This window comes from Anabas testudineus, chromosome 14 (assembly GCF_900324465.2).
Source record: "Anabas testudineus chromosome 14, fAnaTes1.2, whole genome shotgun sequence".
NCBI classification, from domain to species: domain Eukaryota; kingdom Metazoa; phylum Chordata; class Actinopteri; order Anabantiformes; family Anabantidae; genus Anabas; species Anabas testudineus.
In genome coordinates, this window is record NC_046623.1 from 5,251,136 (window position 1) to 5,267,577 (window position 16,442).

General features: G+C 42.3%; 2 protein-coding genes across 3 annotated transcripts in view; both read left to right on the plus strand.

Annotated features, from left to right (window-relative positions):
* The first annotated feature begins 817 nt into the window (after positions 1-817).
* akap10 (A kinase (PRKA) anchor protein 10) lies at positions 818-13,495 on the plus strand. 2 transcript variants are annotated; one of them, XM_026372996.1, is made up of 15 exons: positions 818-1,043; positions 3,136-3,183; positions 3,712-3,897; positions 6,665-7,153; positions 8,106-8,204; positions 8,295-8,379; positions 8,550-8,673; positions 9,010-9,146; positions 9,486-9,630; positions 9,975-10,142; positions 10,333-10,442; positions 10,943-11,025; positions 11,484-11,536; positions 11,690-11,782; positions 11,874-13,495. In XM_026372996.1, the coding sequence occupies exons 1-15, from the start codon at positions 1,022-1,024 to the stop codon at positions 11,877-11,879; spliced, it is 1,848 nt and encodes a 615-aa protein (XP_026228781.1). In that variant the 5' UTR covers positions 818-1,021; the 3' UTR covers positions 11,880-13,495. The 2 variants fall into 2 exon arrangements, with proteins under 2 accessions (XP_026228781.1, XP_026228782.1); XM_026372997.1 differs by lacking the exon at positions 11,874-13,495 and having other exon boundaries at positions 11,690-11,788.
* Positions 13,496-14,112: 617 nt separating this feature from the next.
* The window catches only part of LOC113169136 (transmembrane protein 211), a 74,823-nt gene continuing 72,493 nt past the window's right edge, over positions 14,113-16,442 (plus strand). Inside the window, exon 1 of the mRNA XM_026370307.1 lies at positions 14,113-14,895. Coding sequence (XP_026226092.1) covers positions 14,545-14,895 — 351 coding nt within the window. The 5' untranslated portion in view covers positions 14,113-14,544. The remainder of the gene's footprint in view (positions 14,896-16,442) is intronic.

A 16,442-nucleotide genomic window follows, 5' to 3' on the forward strand; every position in this document is an offset into this window, starting at 1 on the left:
TCAATCAATAGTAGTAAGAACTCAAAAGTTAATGTATGTAGCCTTGAAGTCAAAAGCAAAGAAGTGTATCTGTTGCAGTTATGGCTCATTTACAAACCCCCACATTTTTCTTTCCACTTTTTTTACATTCCAGTTTACTTTTGTTGAGAAATTAGTACCAGGGTCAATATGAATGGGATTCATTTGATCTTGTTTAATTAAACACAGTTCCACCAGGTATTTCAGTCTGCTGCCCTAAGTAGTAGTAGTAGTCTGTTTTTCATACCAACAACAAACTATCTAAAATATTGAGATTTGGAAAACTGGTGTTGATAATGATAAGAAATGATAGAAAACTATACTTTAGGTTTTACAATCATTCTTACTAAAAAACGCCTCCAAAGAAAAAATAAAATATATAATGTATACATGCACATTAATTATTGTATGCTTCACATTTTGATCCACTTTAAAACTGTAAAAATAAAAACTTGTCGTCAACAAAAACAGGATTCAAGGGGATGTATTTACATAAATACATACAAACTAACATAAAAAGCAGGTTTTAATAGAGTTCTTCTTTAGTCAGTTTTTGTTTTCGAAAAAAATAAATCATTTATTTTATTATTTGTATGTCTTGTATATTGCCTAAAACACAATCAATTTTAAATAAACTAGCTAATAAATGCATCTTATTTTATAAAGATTTATTAATTGTAAATATAATAATACATAATAAATGGATTTATACCTGTTGTCCACGCAGAAACAGCGCCCTCATCTGACTAGAGAAGGTCACACATCATTTCCCATAATGCTGCTGCCGCACCAGCCCGGAAGTGAGACGTTTATTGACAATATGGCTGCTGGACTGGTCTAAATTTTGGAGTAAATTGTAATTTGACAGCACTGTCGGGGGATGCGACAGTGACTTATTTCCACACCAGGAGTGTACAGAACAGATGCATTTGAATGAAGGGAGCCGTGAATCCACGGGATGGTGTCAGTGAGCTGAGGAAACGTCCTGAGTGTGAAACCCGTCATGTCGTTTTTCAAGAGGAAAGGTGAGGAAGAAGGCTGCAACGTCAACCGCAGCTAGCAGCAAACAGGGTCCGGCATAGGAGAGAGGGGTGCTCGATCAGATGTAGCTGAGGAGGTCGAGACTGCTGCCGCAAGCTAATTAACCAAGGGCACAGAGGAGTGTGTAGGAATGTGTTGCTCTGCCGCCTCTGCTCACTGCAGCGGTGTGGTTAGCGTTAGCCTAGCGGTGGCCTCTCCATCCTCTCTCCCTCCCTATCTAACCTGACCTCGGTGTTACCGCTGGTGTCAATTAATCTCACTTCTGTACTATAACTAATACTTCGTCGAGATTTGTTATGCAAACATAACGTTTCTAGATTTTAAAAACTCGCTCGTTAGCACTGTTAGGTAGGATGAGCTAACAGTGGTCGGGCTGTGCTAAGGCTGATAGCAGGTTGAGGTGTGTTAGCCTTGTCAAGACATTTTCAGACCACATTAATGAACAGGACTCATCATAAAGGATAATAATAGCCCGTTACGACTAAATCAGAGTTGAAGTTAGCCATTAAGAAAGTAGCAGTAGTCGTCATTATGAAACTGAGCCAGTAGTGGATGTAGCAACGTAGCAGAAACATGAATGAATGTGATCTGTGCTTTAAACAGCTCCATGGGCAGCTCTGATAAGAGGCTACACATCAAGTCACGGCCATTTAATGACAGAACAGACCCTCAACATGTCTTATTGCCTAAATGTTTTTCACTGGAAGTCTTTAGATGTTGTACTATGGTGCTAAAACTCCTGCTGCTTGTGAAATCAATTTCAGCTGAAGCCTGTGTGTCTTCAGGAAATCACAGCTTCACTGTCTAAAGTTGTTCATCTTCAACGTTGTCAGACGTGGTTCGTCCTCACTGGCTGCACTAGTCAAAGCAGCTGACACAGCAGGTCTCTAAAATGAGGAAATATCAGCAAGAGTAGTCTTTTAATTCACTGAATCGGGATGTCACTCCGAGCAGAGAGGAAGTGAGTGTGTTTGGAGACGGCTCGGCTGTTTTACGCTGTCTCCCAGCTTTCTGGTAACAAATCCAGGACACTGTCATTTCTTAGGACCATGACGTCCATTGCAGCTCAGTCAGAGCAAAGATGCCTGGTGTTATTTTTGCTTTGATTGAGTTCAGCACAGCAGAGGCTGTTGGGGCCCAGAAGTTTTAGAAATCCCAGTTTTATGTAGTCTTTTGTTTTTTTCTGACAGACAGCCTGTCGGTGACTCTGACTCTTGGCTGACCCGTGTATTCACAAGTGGCTCTGTCCAAAATGTCTTGCTGAAAGAGCATCATCTGCACCATTTGCACAGGCCTCTCACTCCTTTTTGCAATGTCAGTGGTTGAAATTGATAATTGGCCTGACTGCTCTTTGCAGCAACAGCTTCATCTGAAGAAATGGACAGTGAGTCATCCTGATGCCTGCCATCGTGTCTGCCACTGCAGGCTATGTATTTTGTCATTATATTTTTTGACAGTCAGCTGCAGAGGTTGGGAGTAGTGTTAGATATTTGTAGCGTTTAATGGTTTTGTGTCAGGCTGCAGTGAATCTCCATTCACTCATTAAATTATTGAACCGTGTATATATTTTTTAATAGACATTCAGCAAGTCTTAGAAAGGCTCTGGAGTAAAATGTGTGACAGCTAGTCTCACTCAGCTAAAGAAAAATATCTGCCTTCAAAATGCAGGGATTACCCAGTGCTAATAGACCAATGTCACAAATCTTAGGAAGGATTCTCAATACTGATGTCTAATATGAAAGACCTCTCAGTCCTGCTTACTATGTAGTGAACAGGACTGAGAAGGCTTTTACATATCAGAACACAGCTTCCCTGTTCCCTCAGATAAATTGTTTGCAGAGTGTAATTATTCACTTGCTTTTCTGCTATATCGGTTTACTCACTATGTCATCATGTAACTAGATACATCAGTGTGTCTCCAGTTGTTCCACTGGGTGCACACCAACCTCTGTAACCCATTGATGAATATCATGCATGTATGATTTGTTTTTTGCTTGCTGCTCTGGCTCTGTCTTGTCAATCAGAATGATTTGTGCTTCTCTAGTTACAAACTCATTCTCTTATTTCTCCCCACAGCCAAAAGCAAAGAACCTGAGAGAGTGACAGATGCTAAAGTCAATAGAGGTGAGGTCATAATCACCCCTGTGAGGTTATTAAAGTGTCAGAATTAAGGACGTAAATTAAATGATTTATCTGTACAACCAGGAGTATTTAAGTTCAAAGGATTTTTAGGATTTTTTGTTCATGCATTTGTTAAGCCTTTGCCAATTTGAGATGTTATTATAGGTGTTTTGCTTGTGTGTGTGCTGGTGGAACAAGTAGTAACCTTTTTAAGGAAGTGATTCTCCAGTATGTAATAGCTCTTTGCTCAAGTTAGCTCTCACTGTTTAAACATCACTGCTTATTTTGTCACAAGAGCCAGAATTATGACCTTTAGCTAATATGTGAAACACTCGCAGCTCACAGTCAGTCACAGTCTTCTCAAACATCTCTCATACCCTGAGGTCTTTGAACTGTGAGCTCTTTGAAAGTTCCTCACCAGAAAGATCCTTTTTTCCATGAAGTCATGCTTATGTCATACATTCAAGCCAAGGTTCTTTAATAACACTGCACTCTATTTTTTCTTTTCTGTCTTCCATTTTCCACTCCCAGCTTCAGTCAGTCCTCACTCTCCGTCAACAGGACTGAGGAACCACAATGCCATCCAGGAAGCTGCGGGACCCAGCCATGTGGCCATCAATGCCATCTCTGCCAACATGGACTCCTTCGCCCGCGGTCGCACTGCTATCCTCAAGAAGCAGCCAAGCCACATGGAGGCTGCACACTTCGGTGATCTCGGTACAGAGCTGGTTTATAAATTGGTGGGGTTATATGGGTTTTGTATTTGTTCCTTAGTGATCTTTCATTTGTAAGTTCCTGCTTTAATTTAGTTGTTGTTTGTAGTACTGTTCTAGTGTAAAACAGTCAACTGTCTTCTTATGCAAGTGTTAAACACTTCTCCATTTATCCTGTGTGAGGTACTCACATGACTTCATGCATCCCTTTAACCAGCAGCCAAACATTCCACAGCCTGTCAGTGTGAAGTTGGTCTCACAGCTTTCTAATGTGCTCCTATGGTAAAAACTGTACTTTACGGAAATGCTATAAAAGTAGATTGTGTGTATGAAAGCCAGACCCTAAAATATATATTATCACAGCAGTGACGAGAAGTGCACGGACAAGTTGCTCAGAGAATAGCTGGGGTGTGTCAGCTGGAGGAACCTGTGCCACAGCCCAGACAACAGAATCTGGATGAAACCTACACCAGTGATGTCTGCCTCCTAACACAAGGGTTATTTGACCTTTATTCATTTAGAAAATCTCATTGGGCTCAGGTTAAGAATAGCTGAGAATAAACTGCAGATATAAAACAATACAATTCCTTCACCCAAACAGGCATTGCCCATGCACACGCGTGCATGGCAACGCTGATGGAAACAATCACAGATGCTGCTGTAAGCCAGTAAAGCTGGAAAGTCTCTCAGAGGAATGAGGTTCTCTAACGTCTGTTTGTGTTGCAACTCATTCCGGTAGTAAGGTGCAGACTACCAAAGTGCAGTGTGTCCCAGTCCAGAGTTTGTATGAATTGCTTTTTAAGCCAGTATCTTCTGTGTGGTGGGGCCAATAAAATTGTAAAACCACTTATGTACAGAGTAAAAGCAGCGGGCCTAATATTTGTCCTTGTGCAACACCCTTCGTCAACCTTCTGAGAACTTAATTAGCAACAGCAGTTTGAACCAGATGAGAAGTGTTAAATGATCCCATTTCTTCTCTTGATAGCAGTTCAAAGAGGATAAAACAGATGTAGCACATGTGCGGGATGTGAAGAAGCAGGAGGCTTTGATAGTTCAGATAGAGATGACACACTGGAAGTTTTAATTGTAACAGTTTTCAACTTTAAGCCGTCTTGACTCTATGGTCTTATGTAATGTGGACAAGATGATTGAAAAGCTCCACATACCTTGAACCACTGTTTTGTTTTTAAAACACAAAGCCTCAGCCCACGCTTCGCACTAATTACAGCTGATGTGCTCATTCATAATCCAGCAAGCGTCGGGTTTGAAGTCAAAGAGCACACTCCCTTGTTTGTTTTGTTTTCTCTTCTGTGTGTGTGTGTGTGTGTGTGTGTGTGGTTTCCGTTCCTCAGGATGTGGATGTTATTCAAACAGACAGTCTATTTGAGAAATCATAAAGTCAAATAACATCATGTCCCTACAGGAATGAGATTTGTTTTCTTTGTTTAGACATGACTGGAGTGTGGTGGCTGTGAGGGCCAGTGTCAGGGCGAGAGGCAGCCTGGACACTGCACAGAAGTGCTGTTGACATGTGACTCTGAAAAGTTTGGCCTGGGTTAAATCATCTGTGAAATTGCATAGACTAAAGCCACTTTTAGACACACGTAAAGCTGGAATTTCAGATGACTACAAAACAAATATCCAGGAGTTTGAATTCAGCTCATGTCAGCCTCCAGCCTGGACCATACATTACAGCTGAAATGGGAGAGCTGAGCACAAACAACAACAACAACAACAACAAAATAAAAAAAATAAATCACTTTTTATCTTTCATTTCATTTTCCAGCTCCTGCGAATGTGCTGCACATTTTATCTTCCTTCTAGTTTGAAAGTTGCAAACTGTAAATAATAGAAAGTGTACAGCTCTGTCAGATATTAAAGTGGAATACTCCTAATGTGCCCTCAAAGGCAGTGTCAATCTTACTGCTATGTGAGCAGCAGGGATTTGTGGATTTGCTAACGTTTGTGTCTAGAACTGTACCGGGTGCTGTTGTGAAGCTTATTTAGCTTTGATTGCGTCACACATTTGCCGTGGCATCATTTTGATAATTGATAATTGATTATTCCGTCCAGAGTTGCTTTAATTTTTCACCAAGATCTTGTATTGATGATTGGAGAGTTGCTGTGAGGCTTGTACAGTAGACACTAGGCATGATGGAACAGGGTCAATCTGGACTCATCAGACCACATGACCGTCTTTCATTGGACAGTTCTTAATCCAGTTTTAGTAGATTCATCAATCTCCCTAGATGTTTTCTTTGTTTGATTCATGTCAATAATTTGACTTATCTGAAACAGATTAACATCTTTTCCATGACCACAGGACGTGTCTTCAGACATGGTTGTTTAAGAACTGGGAAGCTACTCACTGCATCATTTAGAGTTAAATAACTTGTTGCAGGCTGCAAAATAATCATCCATGCAGTGATTATCCAGTGGGAGGCTCTTACCTATTTGCTTAGTTAAACCCAGGTGGTGACTTTTTTTTTTTTTTTTTTGGATGGTACATAATAACTTAATAACTTAATATGCTATAAGCAGGTTTGTAAAGTATCACAAGGTTAATACAATAATCAAAATGTATTACACTGCATCATTTTTATGTAACAAATTACTTAAAATACACTGTTGTGTTTTGATTGAGGAGTTGTACTGGAATACAGATCATATGTAGCAAAATAAACAAAAAAAACCCCTAAAAGTCTAAAATCTTTACGTTCTTTGCTACATGTATATTCTTTAATCCTTTCTTGTACATTTGTATTTTCCAGGTCATTCCAGTGTGAACTATCAGCCCCAGGAGACCCGCTCTCGGCTCTCCAAAACAGTGGATCATGTCCTTCGGGACAATGTGGCGATGCCCCACTACATGCATTTTATGGAACTACGGGGCGCCGACCACCTGGTTCGCTTCTGGTTAGATGCTGAAAGTTTTCGCTCCACCAGCTGGTCGCGAGTCAGAGCGCACAGCCTCAATTCTGTCAAACACAGCTCGTTGGCCGAGCCCGTCCCCTCCTCTCCAGGTGGCTCAGACCATCCGGAGACAGGACCCCTAAAAACCAGTGCCCTCTCCCGGGACAGTAGCAGTGAAGGCCCTGCGGTGCTGTCAGAGCGGCGAGGCTCCACCACAGAAGCAGGCCTGAGACCCGGCACACCTCAAGCAGAAACCCCTAGCAGGCAGGCACCTTCCAGGACAGGGACCCCTTACAAGGTGCAGTCAAACAGCACCCTGCGAGACCTCTCGGACAAGCTCATGAAAAGTGAGTCAGCTGTTTTTGTGTGTGTCTGATTGTTGTTACATGTTTTACATACAGGCTGTGACCCAGTACCTGGAAATGGTTACCAGACTGCAACGATGTTATTATAACATCCTCCAGTGTTAGGAATGATGCTGTGTGTAAATGCTCATTCAGTTCAGGTTCCTCAGGTTTTGTTTTGCTTTCTTTACTGAGTAGCCAAACTGTCAGCAGTGAAAACCTCGATGCTTCTCCCAGCAGACTGTCAGAGAGAGAGAGACTGAGAAACTGAAAGTGAAACTGAAAAAGAAGACTTGGCCTCCGTCTCTTGCCTATAGGGATCTTTCTATCAGTACAGTAGTACAGTGAATATGTACATTTATCACTTGAATGGAGAGGTTCCTTTCACTTTTAGGATCTAAATAATCTTTACTTTGAGTTTCACACATCTCTCCTTCTGTTCTGCATACACACTCCCTCTCCTTAAGAAAATGGATACAAACACTTGAAAATGCAGTTTTCTACTGACTGATAGAGCTAAAATAAGTCCTTTGTACGTTAGTGGTCTCTAGCAGCAGCTACAGACCGTGTAGTTGCTAGAGGAGACAGATTCAAATGGATCAAATTGAATTGTCCTGTTTCTACTTGTTTTGCAGTGGTTAAGGCTGGACTAATGAAGTTTGTGTTGATGTTGGTTGTGTTGCATTCAGACTCTGATATTGGCAGTGGATGAAACTACAACCTAATTAGCACTTAGTTTTGCAGGTTTTTAAAGTTAAAATTTGGGCTACATTTCGATGGCAACCAGGCTGCTACTTCCCCGTCTTGGTAATGGACTGGACGAACGTGTATACAACAATGATTTCCCTTCAGAGTTGTAAAACTGAGAACCTAACTTTTAAAATATATCCTTTTTATAACATCACTCCTGTCTACTTTGTAGCATCGCTAAACGATTTACCTCTGTGTGTTTCAGGTATAGAGAAAGACGCAGTTATAATCTTCACAAAATACGTCTCTCCAGATGCAGTGAGGCCCATCCCCATCACTGAACAGATTAGAAATGATATTGTTGGTAAGATACAGTAGAGATGTCCTTAATTTTATCAAACTGTAAATCATATTGCAAAACAGAATAATATTGCCTCATCCTTCCCCTCTGTAGCTAAGATATGTGGAGAGGATGGCATGGTTGATCCAAACTGCTTTGTCATTGCACAGTCGGTGGTCTTCAGCATCTTGGAGCAACAGTGAGTTTCTCTCTATTCATTTCCATATCCACTCCTTCATGTTTGGACGGATTCCTCGCCTCCATGTTGTCGACCTTAAGATGAAACTGTAACTGGCGCTCTTCTCTCCAATTTACCACCTCAACATAGCAGCAGCTGTATTCATCTTCCACTTGCCCTTTCGTCTGCAGGCACTTTAGCGAGTTCCTACGGAGCCATCATTTCTGTAAATACCAGATTGAAGTGTTGACTAGTGGCTCTGTGTTCTTGGCAGACATCTTGTTCTGCGAGTCAGCTCTCTTCTACTTCTCCGAGGTGAGTGGGCTCAGTGAGTCCCTAAACGTTTTTTTTATTTGCGATGTCTCATCACAAACACATTTTTACGCCGATGCTGTTAAACTTGTTATTTTGTCTGTGCTCTCTTCCTGACTCTTTGCTTTACACTTGTCCTCTTCTGCTTCTACTACAAATAGACTCAGTCAGTACCTGAAACGAAACACGTGAAACTTTATGAATGTTCCCTTTACATTTCCTAACGTATTGATATACAGTATTTGTATTTTACAGAAATGATAATCAACAGTCCTACATATCAAAAGACACTCTAAATTTGTCCAAGCCAATGTGATGAATGTATCTTCTTTCCTGCAGTACATGGAAAAAGAGGAGGCGATGAATATACTGCAGTTCTGGCTGGCAGCAGACAACTTCCAGAATCAGTTAGCAGCAAAAAAAGGCCAATATGATGGCCAGGAGGCTCAAAATGATGCCATGATACTCTACGACAAGTAGGTCCTCCCTGCTGCTGCTGCTCTGAAAGCAGTTCCTGTATTTATTTTAAATACTATAGTTTTTCATCTTTCATATTTTGTAGTTCAAACGATTAATCAGTTAATTTATAACTGTTAGTTGCAGCCCTGTTGCTATGATATTAGTCAGAATACAGCATCTGTCAACATAATTACAGTAATTTACAATAAGGCAGTTTGACTTTTGAGATTTGTATGCTGTGTTCTTACAGAAAAGAAATTCACTGAAGTTATTTTTCTTTCAACGGCAGAAACCTTTATAAAGGTGTCCTCATTTAAACTCTGTCATTAATCTCTCTTTCTTATATTCTCTTTCAGGTATTTCTCACTCCAAGCTACCAACCCTCTGGGATTTGGCGACTCCGTGCGGATGGAGATCGAGTCAAACATCTGCCGGGAGGGAGGGCCTCTCCCTGACTGTTTCACCACTCCACTCAGACAGGCCTGGACAACCATGGAGAAGGTCAGACTCTCAAATAGTTTAATATTCACCCTGGGTCTCCTCTTATGGTCCTTTAGCTTTATAGACACAGAACAAGAACTCTGGTAGAGCATAGAAATATAAAGCCTTTAGTTCACTGCTTGAGCAGTTTTCTTGAGTTTAATAGGATCCTCTCTAGCAGTCCTGTGTTGTACGTCACTGACAAATAGCCTCATTACACCACAGACAAATGCACCAGCCCCAAAGTTAATGAAATAAAAGCTCAACATTGTTGTTAGCATAAAGGTCAGAAACAACCTTTGCAACTTGTCTGAAAATATATCAGGGAGCTCATTATTTTCTAACTGGGTTTTGCATTTGTTCAGGTCTACATGCCGGGTTTCCTGTCTAGCAACCTTTACTACAAATACCTGAGTGACCTCATCAACTCTGTGCGGGCAGATGAGTTCGTGAATGTCAGCACTCCGAGTCAGAGCGGGCCTGGAGACAACGACCGCTCCAGCTCTAATGCCAGCGAGGGCTCTCACACTCAGGTGACCCCTCATCTTCAGCCCCCGTGGGGATGTTCCTCTGTCTCCTGACATTTAGACCTGTTCCGCCTCATTACAGGAATAATGTTTCTGTTAATACCAAAGGGTCAGGATCATTGCTGTGGGAGTCAGTTGAAGCAATGAAGCGGTGTTACCTGTAATAAACATCCTGTTCACTGTGTCTCTAATGCAGCAAGGTGCCAGAAAGGCCGTGATCAAGATCCTGAAAAACTTTGATGAAGCGATCACAGTGGACGTCGCCAGCCTGGATCCTGAGACCCTGTACCAGCGGCCATACGCTGGGTGAGTTTTGTGTGTCTAACACGAATGTCTAAATAAATTTAAGTTATATAAACCCCCAGTCATTTGTTGATGCAGAGAGTACATGATGTAATTTGTAGCTGGTTTAAAGTATTTTGAACTGCCGGTGTGCTTTGGGATAGCCGAATCTGCATTTTAAATCATGTCCTGAAGCGTACATGTGACACTTTGCTGCTTTGTTGTCTCCTACTTGTGTGCGTTTGTATTTTTATGCTCTTTCGATTGCCCACGCTGCAGAGTGAAATCGATGCTCGTCTCCGTTTTGTTTTTATTGACTGAACTGTAAAAGGTTTTTATGTGCGCTTTTAAAAAAATCCTGTGCAAAAACAATTTACCGGAACGATCTTATTGAAAGACAAAGTCGTAGCCTGTGTTTGTCAGCGTTATTGAATAAAGACATGCAGGTGTGTGTGTGTGTGTCAGTTTTGTCTCGTTCGCTCCGTCTGCTGTCTTCATCCGTCTCCTCTCCTTTGTCTGCACAGAAAGATGACGTTTGGGAAGGTGAATGAGCTCGGCCAGTTTATCAGAGAGGCAGAGCCCGAGCCGGATGTGAAGAAATCCAAAGGCACGATCCTCTCCCTCCTCCACTTCTGTCACATTATTCTCTTTGTATCTTTACCCTCACTCTGTCGCATTTTATCTCGTTCTCCTGTGCCGTGAAAAACATCTACTCTGTGCCCATGGTTATAAACCTCGTCTAGTGACTGCCTCCATTCTTCTTACAACTCTCCTGAAATATTTAAGCACAGACCCTTTGGGGGGAAAAAGCCTCCCCTGCTTTTTAGATCTAACAATATGAAAAACACTTTCATGGTTTGTAGAGTGTCTACTCTTGCTTGAGAGAATAGCACCAGACATTTTTGCGAACTCAGTAGGGCCCAACCGAAACTGAATTCCTAATTATTTCAGCATTGACCCACCTTCACTCACATTAGCTTGTAGCAATTACTTTAACAGTGAATGACTCTGAGGTTTGTTTACGTTTGTCTATGTTTGTCTCACTCAGTCTCTCTTCTCATTTAGGCTCCATGTTTTCTCAAGCTATGAAGAAATGGGTCCAAGGCAACTCGGATGAGGTGAGGCGGCAAGATGTTACTGTAAATGGTCATGAATGATTCAGTGGTCGGAGGCAGACTCTCAGTGACCTGTAATCGGATTCATGCTGTGATGTCACTTAATAAATAAGAGTCTTAAAGTTGTTTGTATTGTGCTGTGACTCTCACTAACAGGCTCAGGAGGAGATGGCATGGCAGATAGCCAAGATGATCGTCAACGATGTCGTCCACCAGTCGAGTCACGACAGCCCCGGCAAATCCACCAAGGTATAAAACGTCACTCCGTGTCGTTCCTGTGCGGCGGCGGGTGGGATGATTTACAATTGTTGTCTAAGTGTTTTCTTTTGTGTGTCTGCAGCTATGACCCCACTGAGGAACCAAAGGACTGTCACTCCATGAAGACGCTGGCCACACCAGTGAGAAACTGTACACATGGTTCACCCTGCAACGAACTGCAATACCCTGATAACGAAGAAGGCATTTTATCACCTCCTCAACCACCCTGTGTGTGTATGTGTGTGTGCGCGTGTGAGTGCGTGCGTGGGTAAGTGTTTGTTTGTTCACACATGGGCTAATGGAAAACTTGAAGTACATCCATGTTCTACTTTTCCAACTCCATAACACTATAAAGGTACACGTGTAGTCGCCAAAGGTTAAACAAAGTCAAGTGCTTGAATGAGATGACGTGGAGCCACTCCTGAAGAAACATTCGCCATGAAGCATCTCTGTCACTGGAAAAAAGAAAAGAATAAAAAAAAGTCTTATCTCAGAACCACGGGGGACACGACGAAGCAGAACGACCCTCACGACACGTCTCCCCACACCTTTTTATAAGCATTCCTTGTTTTTAGATGAAATTCTTTCCTAGGTTCAGATACGTATGGATTAAGCAACGGAGAATGAGCAGTTTGGAGCACTGTGCAGTTTTTACACACACACTTCCTGGAGTAGTTTTTTTTTTTTTTTTTTTTTGTTTGTTGGTTTGCTGTTCACTCATGTGAGCTGTTTACGTACTGTATATGGAAACGTGACACTGAAATCGAAGAGGACATCATCCGGGTCTCGGACTATCTGACCTTCTGTGTGAACCTCCTGGCACCTTCACAGAGCATAGAAGAAATACTCCCCAATAAACTCCAGTACTCCAGTTGTGTTGGAAAACTCCAAACTCTGTCATAAATGTTTTCTCTATATATAGATTTCTGGTTTATCACATATATTAAAGGTAGTCCTTTTTTATGGTGATCGCTTCATTTTTATTTTTTAATGCGTCACTGAAACCAACATCAGTGATTACCGGACAGTTCAACTGGAAAGTGTGCTCAGCAAATTCAACTTTTTTTTTTAAAAACTTTCATTTGAGCCTTACCAAGACGTGGAAAAGAACCAGAAAAGACTCTTGGTACTATGTACCACTAATGTTTTCTGACATGTATGTGTACTTAATCTATAATATATTTAAATTGTGTTTGATTTAAATACATATATTATGAAATGGCTTTGTCTGTTCTTATTTTTCTTTGACATCTGAGCTGAATTTAGATTTTATTATTGTGATAATGAGCAGATTGCATTTTCATAATAGCACTGTTATGTTCAAGTGTGGGGAGAGTGACTGGGTGGGGGCACTGTTATCACCTTTGACCAGGTGGGGGCACTGTTGTCTGTTCTGCTGTGTTTGGGGAACCCAGGAAAAAGGGACCACAGTAGATGTTTTGTAGTTTTCTCATCCACCACATTTACACACCCACAAATTGGCTGTGTGAAGTATTAATGACAAAAGCGCTGGACGGTGGCAGCTTCATAGCATCCCCGCGATGTTAGTCTGCTGTTAAGTGTAGCAAATTACAACAGTGTTATATAAAATAGAAAATTAGCCCAATAAAGTTTCCTCCTATTTAACTAGTTGATAGAGTTTAACTGTATAGTGTATAGTACAAACTATCGTGAGCTCTGATTGGCTGAGACGCTGTTGTAACAAAGACCCTTAGACTTTAATAAAGCTATTTATTTATATATTTATTCAGTCTGTGTAACTTGAACACACACACACACACACACACACAAACAAATATTATTTTACTGATCATGTCGAATGTAATAAGGATTTTTGTTTGGTGAAGAGTAACAGTGATGGTTTCTGTTAGTTGCTGTAATGTTATGTTATTAATTTATTTCGTGTCATCACCGTGAGTCATATCGTTGAAGTCGTGCGTGATGCGTTTGGACTCATACCTGCGGTCACACGAGAGACAGAGCAAAACACCGGAAGAGCCCAGCTATTTCAGAATAAAAGCACTGTGAACGGATATCCTGCCACAGCCCCTCACCACCAATACGCTTTTTTTAAATCCCAGCAGTTCATTTTATCTACATGACTGAATTTAACCATGAACGTTAGATTCCCCAGATGTTATCTGGCTCCGACTTAGTGGACAGCGTGTAAGATGCACGGAGCACTCCCTTCAAAGTGGGCCTCGCCTTTTCTCGGCATCTTCTTTTGAAAACGACACCAGGATGTGCTCGCGTTTAACCCGTGTTAACTTGACTCTGTCCAGACGCACTCCTTCAGAGACGCAAAGTGCGCTGCTGTCCGCTCGGAGGCAGCGCAAGTACCTGGAGAGGAGCAGCGGGGTGTAGCGGCTCCGGGATCTGTCTGTGTCGGTGTCTGTGGCTCCAGATCTCACTGCTGCTCCACCTGCACCCGTATGACAACTGCGCATTCAGTTTTGGGTGTGACAAACATCTTGGATGTCAGATTTGGGCATCTCCACAGCCTGCAGCACCATCAGTCGTCTCACTGATGTGTTTGGAACATTTTGCTTAGTGTTTTCGTCTCTTCAGACCAGATGTTCTGGACACACACACACTCACACACACACTCACACACACACACACACTCACACTCACACACACACTCACACAAACAAACGCAGGGCTGCGGATGTCAAGTGATTGATTTGCTGATGTAGTGCTGCTCGGGGGGGGGCACAACTTGAAGTGTTGCTCCTTGGAGGTGTGAGCTCCAAATGCATTCGCTCCTGGGCCGGGAGAAGAAAGAAGAAGAAGCCGGGTTTGGGATCGATCTGGGTCTGTCTGCGGGCTTTTTGCCCCACGCTGCCACCATGTTCAGCTGTGTGGGCTGCTTCTGGGTTCTCCTCTCCTCCGCTCTGGTCGCCGTGTGCAGCTTCAGCTTCATATCTCCTGCCTGGATTGTTAAGGACCAGCTGAGGAACAACCAGCAGCACAACGCCAACACCAAGGACTCGGTGAGCTTCGGCTTGCTGTGGCACTGCTCGGAGTCTCTGGACCACATGTACAGATGCTACACCTTCGGGGGATTGGGCAAATTTGCGGAGATCCCATCCAGCTCCTGGCAGGTAGTTCACCACACACACACACACACACACACACACCCATGTCTGTCTCATGTGGGTGGATGAGAGCCTGTGGGGCATCAAGTGGGTAGGGCAGGTCTCTTAGTGTGTGGCATCACAGGAGCCAGGATTGAAGGGATGGCTGGGCAGCAGCAACAAATCTGAGCAGATAATCAATCACACTTGTTTTTAGTCCAACCATAATGAGTATGTTTCACATTGAAACTTGAATAAATTGGAAATTGGAATGGGAATTATTTGCTATAAACACATTTCACAATATATAGGAGACTCATCCAACAGATGCTGTTTCAAGTGCCGCGTCCACAGAAGTTCATTAGGTTCCTTCTGGTTTTTGAGATCAGTACAGGCTGTGTCACAATAACCTGAACGACATGACTAGATAATTGCTGTGGCTCTCATGCTCTATTTTCATCTGGGTGGATACAGTGCGTTACAATGATTCGTTTCTTCTGATTGATTAATGTCATCTGCAGCATCTGCACCACAGCATGGCGTACACACACACACACACACACACAAACACACACACACAAACACACACACAAACACACTAAGGCTGTGAAAGTGGCACTGGGTTGACAGGCTGCGCGCAGGTCGGCGCTCTCTATTAACAGGTATATCAATTTAGCCACTGATTCTCACTTTGCATCCACTCAGCAAACGTCCAAGTGTTGTTCTGCAGCTGTGTATTTATGTCCAACAACAAACAAGTCAGCGTGGACCTGTTTCTACACTCAGTCATCAGTGAAGGATTGTGTGGACTCTGATATTATTATTTAATATTTATTTTTTTTATATTATTATTCAATTAGGTTTTTTTCCAGCATGCATTGTCTGAGAGTAAAAGCTCAGAAATAATTATTATTAATATCAAAGCAGAAACATCTGGCCTTGTACACATCTGGTAAGATGTATTGTATCTGGGACATATCTTGGACATTGTGGAATAACTTTATTCATTATTATAGGCTGACTGTTTGGTTCCTCAGCTTTGCACTACTTGTGAAACATCTTCTAGGCCTACTATAGTGCACCAACTTCCTGTGGAGTTATGGGTTATGTATGAATAGGTAATTAGCATTTGAAAGGGATATATTAATAAACGGCTGCTTGTGGGATTGTAACCCTAGTTTCTGCAAAGACTGAAGAATGGATTTCCAGGGCTTCCTTTCACAGGGAAGCCCAGGCGTCGACTCTGCAGGCGCAGATAGAGAGCAGTGAGTGAGCAAAGAGCAGATGTGGGATTGGTCCGCTGTATGTTCTCATACATATTCAAACATCAACTAGTGCACGAACTGAATTGAAGTGTGATGCACTGTGTTTACAGCTCATTTAGCTAAAAACAGGAGTCACTTTGCCAGTTAACCAGTTGCCACTGAGTTCATTTGTCGCTCTCCCTCCCAGTTATTGGTTTAGTGCGTGTGTGAGAAGTGATGGGGGTGATGGAGCTGCTCTCCTGCGCAGAGCCGCACGTGTTATTACGGCGGTGAGCCCGAGCGCACGATCCTGCTCCCACAGCCATTAAT